The sequence below is a fragment of the Gadus morhua genome, chromosome 14 (assembly GCF_902167405.1).
Source record: "Gadus morhua chromosome 14, gadMor3.0, whole genome shotgun sequence".
Classification (NCBI taxonomy): Eukaryota; Metazoa; Chordata; class Actinopteri; order Gadiformes; family Gadidae; genus Gadus; species Gadus morhua.
In genome coordinates, this window is record NC_044061.1 from 17,918,062 (window position 1) to 17,935,704 (window position 17,643).

A 17,643-nucleotide genomic window follows, 5' to 3' on the forward strand; every position below is an offset into this window, starting at 1 on the left:
GCCAGAAAATGATCTCAAGCCGAATCTTGGTACTGAAATGTTTTATATGCCTTAAAATGAGTTGAGAACATTCTTGAGTATCAAATTACATAGATTATATCCCATCCAGTGTCTATCACCAGCTGAAACACCTTCGCATGGGCAAATATAAGACATTTCAGACGTTTCCCTCCTGCCAGAAAATGATGTCAAGCCGAATCTTGTAGATAAAATGATATTTCTGCTCCAAACTGACACTATAACATTCCTGTGGGCTATATGGGGTAGATAAGAACAAATCCTGTCTCTTTTATCAGCTGTAATACGTTTTAAAGCGAAAATATGACACATTGGGGTCCTTTTCCTCCTGCCAGAAAATGATGATACTGAAAAGTTGTGTATGCTTTAAAATGTGTTCATAATAATCATGAGCATCACCTGGCAGAAAATGATCTGCAGCTGAATCTTTTAGTTAAAATGGTATAATATATACAGCTTTTTATTTCATCACACTAATAATCAGTTTTTGTAGGAATCCAAACTTTTGGTATAATTACAAGGAAAAATCTCTGAACTTTAGAAAATATTAAATACAGGGACAAGTGAAGCTCTCATGTGATTTGCTGAAAATGAGGAAGACATTTGATTGGCTAAATAGCTCCCTGTTAAAAAGAAATGTATTTGTTAATCAAACAATATCAAGGGAGTCTGATGAACCACTTATTAATGCAGAGTCCACACCACAGACAACACATTGTTGTCTTGTTCTGTCTTGTTTTTTTAGCCACTCCCTCCTTCGCTGTGAACTAATTTCCCCTCTTGGGACATTTAATAAAAAACCTTGAAGCCTGAACACGAGACATGCTTTCAAAATTGAAAATCAGTGGATTAGCACAATATCTTTTATTTTATAATAGCTCCCTTGTTTTTAAAGATAAACACCAAACCGATGTGTTCAGAAACTCACCTTGAAGATTTCACAGCTTCTTGCTTCCCTGTAAAACACTTTTTCAAGATTCTTAGACAGAATAATAACAGTGAGCGTAATTTACAAACTGTAGCAGGTCAGAGAGCGTGCGGAGACCACAGTTCGTCTTCCCTCACTGGGAGCTTCTTTATTGGATGGATATAAACACTGTAGGAGCCATTCCATTGAAAGAACTACAGGCGTCGCACTTTCGTTTTTCTTTCTGTTCGATGACGCAATCACTGCGTGTCCCGTGCCTATATATAGTAATTGAACGCAGGTGCGCGGCTCACAGGAGACGCCGACAGAAATCGTTTTCAACCGCTCGGTACCACGCCGCATCTATACACACACAATATGAAAAGATAGGAACGTTTGAGGCAAATAAGCAACGCCGTTTTATTTTGAACCGAAGGAATAGTGTAGGTGCATGCATCGTCTTTAAGTTATTAATTTGTTACTTTGAATGGCACGCACGCACCCACCGCAACCAGCCGATCTCCAAACAAACTGTAACAGTAAGTGATGCCGCAGCGCGTTGAAATCCGTCCCAAGGCGTCCGTAAGGCTTCAATAATTTGCATGCTTGAAAGCCGTGACAAACACAAATATAAGCAAACTCCCCATCACATGCCATTTATCCTGCTCCCTCCATGTTGGTGGATGGGGCATGGCCAGAGTAACGAATAAAATAAAATGTATAATTAATAATAATAATAATAATAATAATAATAATAATAACTTTCTTTGAAGAAGTTACTCTACAGTACTAATTGTTATTATCATTGTTCATTCTACAAACCAGAGCACTGCAGTATGGTTTTTGCCATGGTGATCCTCAGGTCCTTTCAAGTCCTTTAGGGATGTGGGTATTTCGATTCCCTGGGGGACAACGGGAAAAGCCTCCACCACGTCTGTAGCCATCTGTTTTATTATAGAAATACAAAGTAGAAATGTTAGGTGATAAAATTAAGGATGCCATTATTATTATGGCCTTCCTGCCTCTTAGTTTGATAGTGTAAAGTTAGGTCCATGTTCTACCAAGCTCATACTTTTGTTATGATGCTCAGAGGTCCAGCCAGACATCTGCCACTCAGCTACCCCTGCCTAGACACTTCACCATTTTGATCTTACCCCTGCTACAGCCCGTGCCAGCCATTTCCACTTCACTGCCCAGGATTTTTCTAACAATAAATCAGTTTAACTTCATCCATTTTTATTGTCTGTGTTCTGCACTCAGGACAACCCCATAGCAGTCATGTTTTTACAACAAACAAGCCTAAACAAACAAATGTTTTCATATTCAAACTATTTATCAGGGGATGAAGACATTACCTTCATGACGAAAACACCACAGTTACAACCATCCTTTTGAATGCTGTGTTCGATTGAGGCTTGCTGCCACTTTACATCCACCCAATCCGTCTTCTGATAGCAGTTCTGCCACATCCTGAAGAACTGGCTGTAGTGATGGTTGAAAGATTCAAAACATCGTGATTGTAATTTCAATTCAATGAGGGCCTACTTTGCTACAAACAAACAAAAAAACGATGTTACATTACATCATTCTTAATGTTAAATAAAAAATAACACAAAATTGCAAGAGATTCACAATTCTTTTTGTAGTTAACTGATAACATTTATTAAAAAGTAATCTACATTATTATTAGCGGACCCTACCGAAACCGTTCCGCAGCAACGCCTGACTCTTTCACCTCATCTTGACCCAAGGGATCCATGACAAACACTTTTTTGTTCAACTTGTTGAGATACTGCAAGGAGAAATTACATTTCATTAGAATTTCACTATTGGCAGATTATTATTATTGAGGATATATTTTGTAATATGTTCATTAAGGTTATTACCAGGAATTTCCAGTGGTTCTTTGCAACATTCATGAATCCTATGACTCCATCGTAGTAGTCAAAAATAAGCTGTAACAGCAATTATTAACAAACATATTTTAGAGAGATTTTCATCTTCTAAATGTTTAATAATGTTAGCTTTGATACAATTTTAGCATTTTTACCTTGCGTAATGAGTGATTGGCCATGGCAGACCGTGCTCCAAAGACTATGACTCCGGCAGAATAGTGGTTGAGGATACATATTCTTTTCCCTAACCCTTTCACATTCAGCATGGCTCTGAGGTAGCACTCAATTGTCTGAAAAAAATTATTACATTAGTAGTAATTTCTCAGACTGTACAAAATCTAAATGAATACAAATGTGATGGTTGCTGCGTAAAATAAAAGTTTACCTCGCCCAGCAGCCACTTGTGTGGTGCTAGAGAATTGAATTCACTCTGGCGAAGAATTAACTTGTCAGTCTTGTCAGGTGATTCAATGACTGCAATGACCACTTCACTGTTCTTTTTGAAGGAGGGCACAGTTGAGGTGGAGCGGGGAACAGTGGAGGGGAGCACAGTTGAGATGGAGCGGGGCACAGTTGAGATGGAGGGGGGCAGGCCCGGTTCCAGAACAGAATGCCTTGGGGTGCATCTGAGATTAAAGGGGGTGCACCAGTACTATAGGCCTACTAAAACCAGCTATCCAGCTTCAGTTCAGACTTCGATTTTTTACACACAGGCCTTTCCTACCATAGACAAGCACTTCTGCGTAGTTCTACTGACATGTTGGGACAACAAACAATTACTGCTTAAAAGATGGTATCATATCACGTCTTGTGATGTGGAGAACATTTCAGCTGCAACATTAGCTTATTGATATCTTAGATAGCTTTGAATATGAGATAGGTTTTTGATATGTGTGATGTGTGAGGTGTAAAAAAGAACAGAATTCTCTAAAAAAATATGTGACTGCAATTCAAAAATAACGTTTATTTTTTATAAATTGTGGCAGGATATTTGACATAACAAATAATTGTACATTGCCACTTAAAAATAAAACAGATTTTAGCTGAACAAGGAAAGAACACTTTCAGACTTTGAACTTTGAACAAAAAGTAATCAGTATAATAAAGTTAACACGATTGTAAATAAATACAATAAAAAGAAATATTGGTTCTCATGAACATAATACATTTAATACATGTATTGGATATCCAACGGATATCCAACGGATATATAACTGTTGCTGCCGAAGAAGTTCAACGTCACTACCTTGCGCACCATAGATATACTATATGGGTGCGTGCATTTTGCACACGACGCCGGCATGACACACGATGCCGGCCAGCGGCCAATCACAGCAGCGCTGATATAGAGCGACAACATTGCGACCTCGAGTGTGATATTGCTTTATACAACAGTTATACTAGTAAAATTTACTGTTAATAATAATAATTGACAATAGATTGTGATTTGTTTGGTACGGAAGAGGATTAGGGCCACACATGTAAAAAAAAATTAAGTTCTGACTTTATTCTCAGAATTCTGAGAAAAAAGTCAGAATTCTGACTTTAATCTCAGAATTCTGAGAATAAAGTCAGAATTCTGACATTAATCTCAGAATTCCGAGAAAAAAAGTCAGAATTCTGACTTTAATCTCAGAATTCTGACTTTTTTCTCAGAATTCTGAGATTAAAGTCAGAATTCTGACATTAATCTCAGAATTCTGAGAAAAAAGTCAGAATTCTGACTTTAAAGTCAGAACTACGGGTATTTGTAAGGACCAACTTCCGTGGGAGAGACACTTTGCTTTATGCAGTAGGAGGAAACCTATGGAAAGACAAGAAGGCCACAATCCGGCCCTAGAATGGCGCGGTAAAAGTGCAAAACCTGTGCGGTTTGGCAAGAATTCCGTACGGTTTTGAATGACTAATAGCCGCGGCTATTAGTCATTCACTCCGGCTATTAGTTATTAACTCCGGCTATTAGTTATTCACTCCGGCTATTAGGTATGCAGAACGAGCCCTCCCTCTTCTTAGCTTGACCACTAAGTTTGAAGGCTGTCTAACCAATCAGTGAAGAGAAATACCAGACTAAAGTAACGCATTGTCGAGACTAGAGCTGCAGTGCCTCCATGTTTCGCCGTAACATAAAGCTGTGTTGTCTTTACTAGTTTCACTACAATGTAATGACCACCATTAGCTAGTGGAAAATACATTTGTGTCTAGTACACTGATATATTTGTATATGTTAGGCTATATATTGAGATGGCAGTGTTCGAAATACCCGTCAATATTCGGGGATGCCCTCATCCCCAGATTGTTCTCGATATGCAGTAGCCAGCTAGGCCATAACATTACAATATTTCATGGATGCAAGCAAGCCAAGACAATAAATCTATATCTATAGCCTACATGACAACACACACACACACACACACACACACACACACACACACACACACACACACACACACACACACACACACACACACACACACACACACACACACACACACACACACACACACACACACGTTAAACACACTGGTATAGCAATAGGAGCCTGCATTGGCTAAAGTTGTTGGGATGCACGTTATTTTATAACAGGGAGGGGCAAAGTTGTGCATTACAATGCAAACACGACAATAATTGGCACAGTTCTTGCGCACTCAGAAGAACATGAACTGAATAAATGCCAGGTATATAGCATATCGGAGACAGGCACACAATCAGTGCATTTGCAAATAAGAGCTTGCAGTATGACCGTTCTTGTGACATTATTTAACCATCCATCTACAGCTAATACGATCAGACAGATACATCATTGATCACATATAAGCCAACAACAAGCCCAACATCGCCACGGCAGGTGCGCTCTCTCTCGCACATTCACACAATCACTCCAACTTCTCCAACTCCAAGGCAAAGCTGTTTCACTAAGACCACAAACAACCACAACTAACCAGCCTACATATCCACAACAATGCACAACAATCAGTTCTATACATTGCGTCTATCTTCTGTATGGCGCACATGGCTAATGTGCATACTTGCACAGGACTGTCGGCTCCGCTTGTCAAAAAAATAGAACGTATTTGTGAATAAATGCTTTGAATTCTGAATACTGGACTTGGTGAGCTTGGTGAGTTGGCTATGGGACGTGCACTTTTACCGCGCCATTCTAGGGCCGGATTGTGGCTTTCTTGGACTTCCATAGGTTTCCTCCTACTGCATAAAGCAAAGTGTCTCTCCCACGGAGGTTGGTCCTTACAGATACCCGTAGTTCTGACTTTAAAGTCAGAATTCTGACTTTTTTCTCAGAATTCTGAGATTAATGTCAGAATTCTGACTTTTTTCTCAGAATTCTGAGATTAAAGTCAGAATTCTGACTTTAATCTCAGAATTCTGAGATTAATGTCAGAATTCTGACTTTTTATCTCAGAATTCTGAGATTAAAGTCAGAATTCTGACTTTAATCTCAGAATTCTGAGATTAATGTCAGAATTCTGACTTTTTATCTCAGAATTCTGAGATTAATGTCAGAATTCTGAGATTAATGTCAGAATTCTGACTTTATTCTCAGAATTCTGAGATTAAAGTCAGTATTCTGACTTTTTTCTCAGAATTCTGAGAATAAAGTCAGAACTTAATTTTTTTTTACATGTGTGGCCCTAATCCTCTTCCGTAGTTTGGTATTTAATCATATAAACGAATGAAATTGCTTCCGGCAACAAAAATAGATCACCACTGAGCGGTCAGAGTGATGTTGGATGCTCATATCTCAACGGTATTTAATGGAAATTGTCACAAGTTTCATTACAATTTGTTTTGTGAGCAAGTATTTTATTATTTTTATCATATTTATCTAATTTTTTTTTTTTTTCAATTGAGGGTGCAAACATTTTTTTGGGGGGTGCAATGCATGCTTATGCACCCCCGTAGAACCGGGCCTGGAGGGGGGCACAGTGGAAGTGGAGGGGGGCACAGTGGAAGTGGAGGCGGGCACAGTGGAAGTGGAGGGGGGCACAGTGGAAGTGCAGGGGGGCACAGTTGAGATGGAGGGGGGCACAGTGGAGGTGGAGGGGGGCACAGTGGAAGTGGAGGGGGGCACAGTGGAAGTGCAGGGGGGGCACAGGGGAAGTGGAGGGGGGCACAGTGGAAGTGCAGGGGGGCACAGTGGAAGTGCAGGGGGGCACAGGGGAAGTGGAGGGGGGCACAGTGGAAGTGGAGGGGGGCACAGGGGAAGTGGGCACAATTGAGGTGGAGGGGGGCACAGGGGAAGTGGGCACAATTGAGGTGGAGGGGGGCACAGGGGAAGTGGGCACAGTTGAGGTGGAGGGGGGCACAGTGGAGGATGGAACAGCGCACTTATGTGGAACCCTAGGCTTCTCCTCTATGTACCGAGCTAGGTGATCAGAATTGATTTTGGGGAACACCACTCCCCGGCTGTCCACAAGATCAACATTTTTTCCCTGGATAGTGGAGATTATGTAAGGTCCAAGGAGTTGTGGATCCAATTTCCCCCCTTTCCTCTGCTGGCTCCTCACATTTAACCTCCACACTTTCATCCCTATCTTGAAGATGTTGGTGGCCTTCTCTTTATTTTTTAATTGTCTTTGTTTGAGGTCACTGTTTTTGATTGCATTTTGAAGGACGTCTCACAGCTTCAGTGCCTCTTCAGTGACCTCTTCCACAGACATGGTTTGTTCAACACTGCTGTCAACCTATAACATGATTCTGATTCTAGAAGCCTTGTAGTGTTTTGATATATCCTTTGTGTTCCTATCGCATTGAACTTGTTGTTTTTTCTTTTTTCTTCAAACATTACAACACAACACAATGTTTTTCATTATAGCAGAAATTTACAATTTTATGAATTCAAATAATTTTCAGGTGAAACTCACCCTGTATTCAGCAGGTACTTGACATGGGTACCTCGCCTCCCTGCCAAACATTAAAAAATATGGCGAAAATTTGGTAGTCAACTGGCGCTTGGTTCTTAAGCCGAACATGACAGCGTCCAAATGCTTGTCCCAATCTTGGGGTTTGTCCTTGACCAACTTAGACAGTGCTCTGGAAAAAAATTAGCATGTTTTTTAAGACATTAATTATTATTTTTTCGATTGCATAAAAACTAAAATCAAAAATGTCACACAATTATCAAAACCGTACACTCAAGGAGCAAAACAATGGCCCAGATTTGCAACTCTATAAGCACAATTATTTTCATTAAACTTTGTTTATTAGTGTTTATTAACGTTTATTCCCGTAAGTGCTGTCAGTTAAACGCGTTATTATCGGCGTTAACGCAAACCAATTTTAACAGAGTTAATTTTTTTATCGCGCGATTAACGCAATCTTTTTATTGATTAAAAAAATAATAATAATCTTTTGTTATCCAAAGTTGTTATCCATAAAAAAACATTTGCACAAGGCAAGCCGATGCACTTCTCCATGTTGATAAGAGCATTAAAATGAGAAAAATTAATGGGACAAAGAAATCAAGGGATATTTAGCCTATAAAAGATATTGCGATTAATCGCCATTACTCGCGATTAATCATGAGTTAACAATAAATATTGAATCGCTTGAAAATCTCCCTTTCAACTGAGTCCTTGCAAAGCAACCATTATGAAAATATAAATATTTGATCGTGAATATTCAAATATTCGTGGATGTTTGTTTCACAACAAAAATCCACGAGAGACACGTGTGGGAATGTCGACCCGAAAAACGTCGATGTCTTGTCACCTTAAAATACATATCTGTGTTAATACAGCGGACAATAGTCCTGTAGTGTTATTGACTAGTATGACTGATCACTTTGCTGCCGCACACACGTTTCGAGGCGATATAGCCTAGCTTTAACATTTCAGTACCAAGATTCGTCTTGAGATCATTTTCTGGCAGGAGGGAAACGACTGAAATGTCTTATATTTGCCCATGTGAAGGTGTTTCAGCTGGTAATAGACACTGGAGGAGATATAATCTATGTAATTTGATACTCATGAATGTTCTCAACTCAATTTAAGGCATATAAAACATTTCAGTACCAAGAATCGGCTTGAGATCATTTTCTGGCAGGAGGGAAACGACTGAAATGTCTTATATTTGCCCATGTGAAGGTGTTTCAGCTGGTAATAGACACTGGATGGGATATAATCTATGTAATTTGATATTCATGAATGTTCTCAACTCATTTTAAGACATATAAAACATTTCAGTACCAATATTCGGCTTCAGATCATTTTCTGGCAGGAGGGAAACGTCTGAAATGTCTTATATTTTCCCATGTGAAGGTGTTTCAGATGGTAATAGACATTGGATGGGATATAATCTATGTAATGTGTAATGTGATACTCATGAATGTTATCAACTCATTTTAAGGCATATAAAACATTTCAGTACCAAGATTCGGCTTCAGATAATTTTCTGGCAGGAGGGAAACGTCTGAAATGTCTTATATTTTCCCATGTGAAGGTGTTCCAGCTGGTAATAGACACTGGATGGGATATAATCTATGTAATGGGATACTCATGAATGTTATCAACTCATTTTAAGGCATATAAAACATTTCAGTACCAAGATTCGGCTTGAGATCATTTTCTGGCAGGAGGGAAACGCCTGAAATGTCTTATATTTGCCCATGTGAAGGTGTTTCAGCTGGTAATAGACACTGGATGAGATATAATCTATGTAATTTGATACTCATGAATGTTCTCAACTCATTTTAAGGCATATAAAACATTTCAGTACCAAGAGAGGGCTTGAGATAATTTTCTGGCAGGAGGAAAAGGTCTCCAATGTGTCATATTTTCGCTTTATAACGTATTACAGCTGACAAAAGAGACTGGATTTGTTCTTATCTACCCCACATAGCCCACATGAATGTCATAGTGTCAGTTTGAACCCTAATCTATTTAATGTGATAGGACCTACTCATGAATGTTTTCAATTCATTTTGAGAAGAAAAAAAAATCTTCTTCAAAAATCTATAATCTGGGAAAACAATGCATAGTAAGAAAATACATGTTTTATTGTATAAAATAGACACACAGAAATAATTACGATTACAGTGGTTTAGAAACATTAAGAAGGATAAGTGACTCACGGACAATAGTGCTATTGATAATAGTAGCCTATGACTGATCAGACGTCGATCCCCGTACAACGTCGATGACTTGTCACCTTAAAATACATATCTGTGTTAATACAGCGGACAATAGTCCTGTAGTGCTATTGACTAGTATGATTGATCTGACTTTGCTGCCGCACACACGTTTCGAGGCGATATAGCCTGGCTTTAACAGGCTGTGCTCGCTCCCGCGGCTGAAATCACTTTCTGGCAGCTGATCTCTTTTAGGCACAACAACGGCACTCATGGCTTAAATGTTCGACTGCTGCCGCTAGCGCAAAAAGAGATCCCGTGATTGGATGCACGTGATTGTAGGGGGCGGTGCCGGTACTGCAACACGGAAGTGAAAGATAACAACATTTAATGGTTCATATTTAATCGTCTACAAGGATAATACGTAAGCAAAGGTAGAATACGGTTACAACAATGCAAGCTACTCGAAAACGCCAAACCAATAATATCCAGACTTCAACGCAAAATAGGTATGTGCTTGCAGACAGTTTTTCCGAACAAACCATGTAATAGGGGAAGTTAGTAAGTCTTATTATCCGTATATCTCTATTTCTAAAATGTGTCAATTAAATTGATGATCAATAGACGAACCCTTTACGGGTCCACCATCACCCTCCTTAAACTAGCCCCTAACTGTCCTACCCATGTATTCAAGATTGACATCAATAACAATGAACGTAAACTTCATGAATTTGTAGGTTGAACTCAATTAGGTTATTTAATTCAATAAATAACCTAATAATACTGTGCGCGTCTATTTCAACATCTGGCAAGGGCACCATACCCGTTATGTTGGTCGTTGTCAATCCAGATGTTCTGTTTGCCAACCATACCATAGCAGCAGAATGCATGCATCACACAGTGGAATTGCATTGCACCCCCTTTTGGTTGGTTATCTGACCTACAGCAGCAAAGAGGGTCTACTACCCCACAGGAATCCCCCTGCAAAAGTTGTAGAGTCCAGAAACAAACCCTGGGATATTTCTTGAACCGGAAAGCTCACTAGTCTGTGCTATGCACACATATAAATATTGTCATTAAAAATTTCGGGTTGCGAATAAAAATGAATAACTTGACCACAGCGGGTAAAAGAAAAACACAATATTGAAACATGTGCGTTACTGTATTGGAAATATATATTGAAAATAAATTCAGTTGATAGGTGTTAGGACCCATAACAACCATTCAAAAGACAATTTATGTTTATGTTGGTTCGTATTATTGTCGCCAATGTTATTTATTTGAAAACGTTCAAATAGTGTAGTGTTTTTCTAGGTATTGAAAGTCACCTCACATTAAACACACAGGATAAAATCATATAATGGGTACCTGTAAGAATAAAAGACATTTAGGTCGTTTAACGAGTTGAATTTTGAAACGGAGGGAGGGGAGTGAAGGGAACGGTGCACGCAAGCTTGAAAAGCTGGGTTCTGATGGTCAGTTTGAATGATGGCAGGTTTCGAGCCTGTCGGGTGAGGTAGGGGAGGGCATGCAGAAAGAGGGTGTGGTCGCTGCAAAGGAACTGTCGCCCGAGGTCCGGTGCTTTGTCCTGATCATTTGTAGTGTAGGAGCGTCCAGATTTGAGGAATCGGTTAGGGGTTTGGTGGGGGAGAGGAGGAGAGGGGAGGGGCGAGTTTATTAATGGCTTTGTTGGTGGTGAATAGTATTTTAAAGGGAATCCTGTATTTAACCATTGGGCCAGTGCAGGTTTTGAAGAACGGGTGATGTGATCTCAGCAGCCAGTCGAGGTGAGTATGTGAGCAGCGTGGATCTGGACGTATTGAAATTTAGGTTTGTATTTGGTGAACCGCAGAGGATGCCGTCGCAATAATCAAGCCTGGGAAGTTATGCAGGCATGGATGAATGTTTCTGCAGCGGCAAAGGACCGGGGACACTAGAGGCAGGCAGTGATCCTAAGGTGGAAGAATGGTTCCTGGTTGACGAGAGGACGGAACAAGAGGCTGGGGTTCATGATTCCAAGGTTGCGGACCTGGGTTGAAGGGATCTCATTTAATATTAAGTGAGTAGGCCTGGCAAGTGTTTGTTAGGGAATTTGGGCAGAAGATGAGGATTCCATGTATTGTAGTTCGGTGGCATCATGATTGTACGTCTGTACGGTAGACGGTGAAGTTAGTGGCTGAGCTTATGGTCTTGGAGGGGAGGTAAAGGTGACGGTCCTCTGCATAGCAGTTGAAACTGAGGATCTGTCCAAGAGGATAGATATACAAGATGAAGAGAAGGGGACCAAGCACTGAACCAAGGGCGAAACCATGGGGAGGAGTGGAGGATTCGTAGTTGTTTACAGGGTGTATTGTCTGTCAGAGATAAGAGTTACACCAGAGGACGATGGCGAAGAATGCAACGTTGACAGATGTTTGAATTACTTGACACCGACGTGGAGAGGCACTTAGTCCAGGGTATAATGTGCATTTCACGATTACACCTGTTCCAAGAATTTCTAGGAGGGAAAAGTAATGGCTATACTTCCATTTAAGGAAGACTATTTTTAGTTTATTTGGGTTCGCCATTCCTTTTTCTTGTTGACTCACTTGTGTCGTTGTGTGTCCGACACCTCACCCATTCCTAATCATTAATGCGATTGTCAAGACCTCTGAAGAATAAGTACCGCCTCCGAGGCTCCTGGTTCCCTCTTTCAAATGTCTATGGGAAATAACACCTACACTCTGTAGGTGGCGAAGAAGTAAAAGCTGCGTCACGTTTTGAACTACACACTTTTTCCATCTAGTTTCCACTCTAGTTTTGGATGGTCTGTGCCATTAAAGTAGCATTAATAATCGTTTACTACTTAAACGGCACCTACAATCCAAAAACCCAGTCGAAACAAGACGGAAAAAGTTCTTCAGAGGAAGATCTGTAAAGAGAGATAGAGAGAGAGATCAGTTCTTCTGATGAAAAAACTGCTACAACTATAGTAACGTGCAGCATTTTTTGGAAGTAACAGTAACGGCGTTATAATGATGGAGGAATAATCTATTAGAATACTCGTTACTGATAAAAGTAACACCGTTATTTCCATCACTGATCAAGAGAGAGAGAGTGAGAGAAGCGAGTGAGAGAAGCTTGCAAAACTGAACATTAATCAGGCATATTTTATTTGTGTATGCCTATGTAGTTTTCTATTATTCGTGGGAGCTACAGGGAGAGTCTCGAGGATCTACCAGTCGTACGCGATCGACGGTTTGGCGACCACAGAGGATAAAAATGTATGATTCACAAAAGTTTACAATATAGAAAAGGACAACACAGAATGCTACTCAAACATTGGGACTTTTCTTTTCAGGTCAATTTAAACCTCTCGAAGCAATTTCACAGTGGCTGACACTGTCAAATGAACTGCATTATTCAAGACAACTGAACTACACAGAGTTGTGGTCAATGGGATGCAGAATAATATTGCCTGTTGCATTTTTGTTCACCACAGAAAATAATACTAATGCTAATAATAAAATATTTTGACAGAAAAATTGTTTCCAGAGAAAATGCGTCGTCAGAAAAGAGTCCAAAGTTCCATTTGGACCTATGGCTATGGCTTACCCTGGAGAACTGGATCTTAGACTTCGGAAGGCCTATTATCATGGTAAAATATAAAACATACTGCCATGTCTTATCGCCATGATAACGCTTTTGTGTTTCTTCCCCTTATATTACTTCGTTAACATAAATGTTATGTCGTAGATTGTCCTTCCACTAGAATGGTTTCCCCTGAACAAGCCCAGTGCTGGAGACTACTTCCACATGGCCTACAATGTAATCACTCCCATCCTCTTGCTTAAGGTATGTCCTTTCACTATTATACGCAGTCCTTCTACACAACATATAACAAACCATAAATAAAACATCCAACATTCATCCAGTGATTTACAGATTTGAAACCCTGCCAGCACGGCTTTGGATCTCTTGTTAAACTGGACCACAATAACATACTGGTGTTTGTTCAGCTGGTGGAGCGCAGTCCTAAGGTGCTGTCTCGTTCGGCGGTCTACCTCTGCATCATCACACTCGTCATGGGGGCCAGCATCCACCTTGTGGGGGACTCCATCAACCACAGGCTGCTCCTGAGTGGGTATCAGCTCCACCTGTCCGTCAGGGAGAACCCAATCATCAAAGACCTGAAGCCTGCATCACTGGTATGCCGCCTCTCCTTTTCATGAAACTGTTGATTGCTCTGCTCAGTCGGAAACGATGCAGCTTTTATTTGTACAGTGATGGAACCCAGAACCAAAGAGTGAAAAAAATAAATTATAGGAATGAAGAAGGAAGCAAGGAAAACATAGATGTACTAAGAGTAAATTATGCTGCCGAAAAAAGTTTTTGCCAGTTCATGAGTTTATGGGATACAGCCAGGCACATGATAGATTGAAATCCTTGCCAGTGCATGAGGAGCCCAGATGTAGTACGAGTACATATCCCATAATCTCTTGAAAAGCTTGATTGTCAAGTGGTTTACGCTTGTTACAAGGTGGAGAGATGATTCAAAACATTGAGAAGAGTGCCATTGCAACCCTAGGTGGCACTATTGGATAAGACAGAGAAAATGGGCGATACCTAATTGACAACAGAAAATCTTCAGCTACTTACAGCTTATTGATTATTATTGTATTTGTTTTCGAATTGATTGCCACTTGGCTGTCCATGCTGTTATGATTCAATCTAATTATTATAATTTTTCCCTAGATTGATTCATTTGAGCTACTGTACTACTATGACGAGCAGCTGGGACATTTAATGTGGTAGGTGATGTCTGACCATGATTCCATTGAAGAACACCACTGTCAGATGAAATTAGATGATTCATTCTGTAGAAATGGTACGGCTTTCCTTTCCAGTAATCCTAAATAAATACTCTGCTGTGGGCCGTTCATTTTAGACTCTGAAATAAGGCAGCAAATCAAAGACCATTATTTCAATCCGTTGTATAATTTCATCAAAGTACATACACATGCGTGTTCACGATGAGGAGAATCCTGCTATTACGGAGGTCTTAGTAGCAGTGACCGCATACCCCACCACATTCATATACCATTCAAGCCTAACCTCCATTCATTACGCTGATGAGAAGAACGTCTCTATAAACAACTTTGAATCTGTAATGATGAAACAAAGGATTGCAAAATCTAAAAGATTACACTTTAATATTTTGTTGCCCGAATGAAAGTCTCTTTGAGTTATAAAAGGGCTGTCACTATCCATTGTTCCATTTATTTTATAAGCAGCTTACAGTGCTTGAGGGCAGCTCAGACAATGCAGTGAATACCTTGTGGGAGTAGCCCTGCTAGGCTGTGATTCCCTTTTGTTACCATTGTCTCAATTAGCATGTTGGATATGCAAATTCGAGAATGTGCGCATAACCCGCTAAGGATATGATTTGTCTTGTTTCAAGCCAGTTAACACTACAAACTAATTACGGGTAATTGTTCTTTTGTTCTAAATTGGCATTTTTTCAACCTGAGACATTGGTTATAATATATATAACTGTGAAATGCAACAACCAAGAATATTTTATATCAGAGCTAGAGGCTGAAGTTAAGGCTAGATCAAGCCTCATTGTGATTTTGTTTAAGTTTGGCCAGTATTAAAACGCTTTCCAGATGATGGCCTTAAATGTGAACTCCATAAGTTGTAAATACTTTTAAAAAGTAAGAGCCAGGCTTTGTATAAGTCAAGTCTAGAGAGCAGAGTTAATCTTACATGTGTGCTTTGCGGGGGAGATTTTGTCATGCGTTAGGCAGCTTTGCCTTTTGAAATAGCTGTGCGAATTAAAAAAAACAACAGAAGTTTAACACTGATGAACGACCAACTGAACATCCTAAGATCATATTATGTTCACCTTAAATACATTGGCCGATCATAAAAAGAGGAGGAAGTGACATTTGAAAGATAAAGTAATAAAAAGGCTTTGCCGAGAAGGCTGGACATTCTGTATTGGACTTTAGCTCTTTGCTCTACTGTAGCTACAGAAGATAGTGTTATACTGTGGTCGACATTGGTTTCTTTGAATCTGGTGACAATTTTATAGAACAATATGAAAAAGATTTATAGGAATAAAGAAATGTATTCAATTTGGTGTTTTATAAAGGGGCATAAACAGCTATACTATATATATCATCGTTCAACAATGTAGTCTCTAATCAATCCAATATGTTTTCTAGGTATATTCCCTACTTTCTTATTTTCTTCCTCTATTTCACTGGATGTTTTACGAAAACCAAAGAACAAAACGTCATCCCCCTCTCTGGTTGGCTGTTACTGGGACCCAGTGCGCTGTACTATTGGTCAGTCTGATAATGTTTCATGCTTTCCACACTGTTATTTTTCAAGTTGAGTTTAGAAATAAATCTTCACCTGACAAAAGGACAGATATTATGTTCATGACGAACGGTATTGGCTGCAGGTCTTAGTTGAATAATCGAGTTCATGGCCTCATGTCTAATCCCCCTCCTTTTTATTGGTATGGGCTTGTTTGGATATCATCCTCCTATCAAATGGAATGGCCTTGATGTTTTGATATTGGCCTACACTAATACACAAAAACCTTATGGACATATCTTTACCGACGGGAATCAGCAGGTTCCTGATAATATAATGAAATATTGCCTATTCTATAAATATTGTGATACAATATGACGATTAGTTTTGAGAGATTCCATGTTTTGAGTGAACTGTCCTGACGATGCAAGTGCTGTGGAAACAAAGAATTGTGATACTTCCATGAATCGATAATGAATTATTTTTCACCATCCCTAATACAATACGTTTCTCTTTACCCACAACAGGTACTTGGTGACTGAAGGACAGATCTTTGAACTCTTTCTGCTCATATTCGTGGCCATGGTCGCCATGGTAATGCTGCAACAGCGTAAAGGCTTAAGGCCAGACATCAATGGGCTGTTTTTGTTGGGGAGTTTTACTGGTACCATGGTACTGGTTGTTGTCTGGGTGACCTATCTGTGGAACGACCCAGATTTACGAAAAAAGTATCCAGGACTCCTTTACGTCCCAGAACCCTGGTCTTACTACTCATTGCATGTCAAAGATAGCCACTGATGGTCAGTTTTACAGTTTAATTACTGGTGAAACTTTTAATCTCACCAATGTTTGGATAGGCATCCACACATTGAAGTGGTTACTGTACCCGCTTTGTGCTGTTCTTCGTTAACATTTTTAATGGACTCTAAATGGTCTTCTGTGCAGGCTTTTTATTGGTGTCAATCTCAATCAAAGTCGTGAAGCATAATGCTTGACAGGAAGATATTCTTTGAAGGGAGTGGCAAAGATAAAGATTCCACCAGGATATTGCTGCCCCCCCATTTGGTTTGAGATGTCTGGGGTTTTGAGAAGAGGTTGTGAAATTGAAAGTTCAGGGCTTCTCACCTGGATTTTTTTAAATCTTGTTAGATAAATAAATGTTGTCTCTTAAAATCAATTGACTGTTTTAATATTTGTAATACTAACATTTAACGAAGCAACGTCATCAGACACTGGAAATTTAGGCTAACAATTTAATCATAGTTTGTTTTTTGGTTAGAAAACAGTGAATATTGGGACAAGTTTGTTTGCCTATAAAGCTGTTGAACGATTTTTGTAACCGTTGTAAATAAATTCACGTTTCAGAATTCATTTATTTTCTTATTCTTTGCAGAGTGGTGGTGATTTTACGGTGGTAATTAGATTATGTAAAG

At 39.6% G+C, this 17,643-nt stretch overlaps 1 protein-coding gene and 1 long non-coding RNA gene across 4 annotated transcripts; one reads left to right on the plus strand and one right to left on the minus strand.

Moving 5' to 3' along the window:
- Positions 1-7,077: 7,077 nt before the first annotated feature.
- LOC115558327 (uncharacterized) lies at positions 7,078-11,699 on the minus strand. The gene is made up of 3 exons (XR_003979314.1): positions 10,728-11,699; positions 7,701-7,869; positions 7,078-7,520 (listed from the first exon to the last, which is right to left on the minus strand). It is a non-coding gene; the product is annotated as an uncharacterized LOC115558327 (long non-coding RNA).
- cln6a (CLN6 transmembrane ER protein a) lies at positions 10,229-17,581 on the plus strand. 3 transcript variants are annotated; one of them, XM_030376335.1, is made up of 8 exons: positions 10,273-10,413; positions 11,651-11,691; positions 13,424-13,541; positions 13,640-13,738; positions 13,903-14,091; positions 14,639-14,694; positions 16,114-16,236; positions 16,738-17,581. In XM_030376335.1, the coding sequence occupies exons 3-8, from the start codon at positions 13,539-13,541 to the stop codon at positions 17,006-17,008; spliced, it is 741 nt and encodes a 246-aa protein (XP_030232195.1). In that variant the 5' UTR covers positions 10,273-10,413; positions 11,651-11,691; positions 13,424-13,538; the 3' UTR covers positions 17,009-17,581. The 3 variants fall into 3 exon arrangements, with proteins under 3 accessions (XP_030232193.1, XP_030232195.1, XP_030232194.1); XM_030376333.1 differs by lacking the exon at positions 11,651-11,691 and having other exon boundaries at positions 10,229-10,413; XM_030376334.1 differs by lacking the exons at positions 10,273-10,413; positions 11,651-11,691 and adding an exon at positions 11,744-11,963.
- Positions 17,582-17,643: the final 62 nt, after the last annotated feature.

Excerpts from the sequence above, each read along its gene's own strand:
- cln6a (XM_030376333.1), top strand. The coding sequence starts at position 10,358 with ATGCAAGCTACTCGAAAACGCCAAACCAATAATATCCAGACTTCAACG. Across the intron at positions 10,414-13,423 it reads CAGACTTCAACGCAAAATAG|AAAAATTGTTTCCAGAGAAA; the intron begins GTATGTGCTTGC and ends ATATTTTGACAG. Across the intron at positions 14,695-16,113 it reads CAGCTGGGACATTTAATGTG|GTATATTCCCTACTTTCTTA; the intron begins GTAGGTGATGTC and ends TATGTTTTCTAG.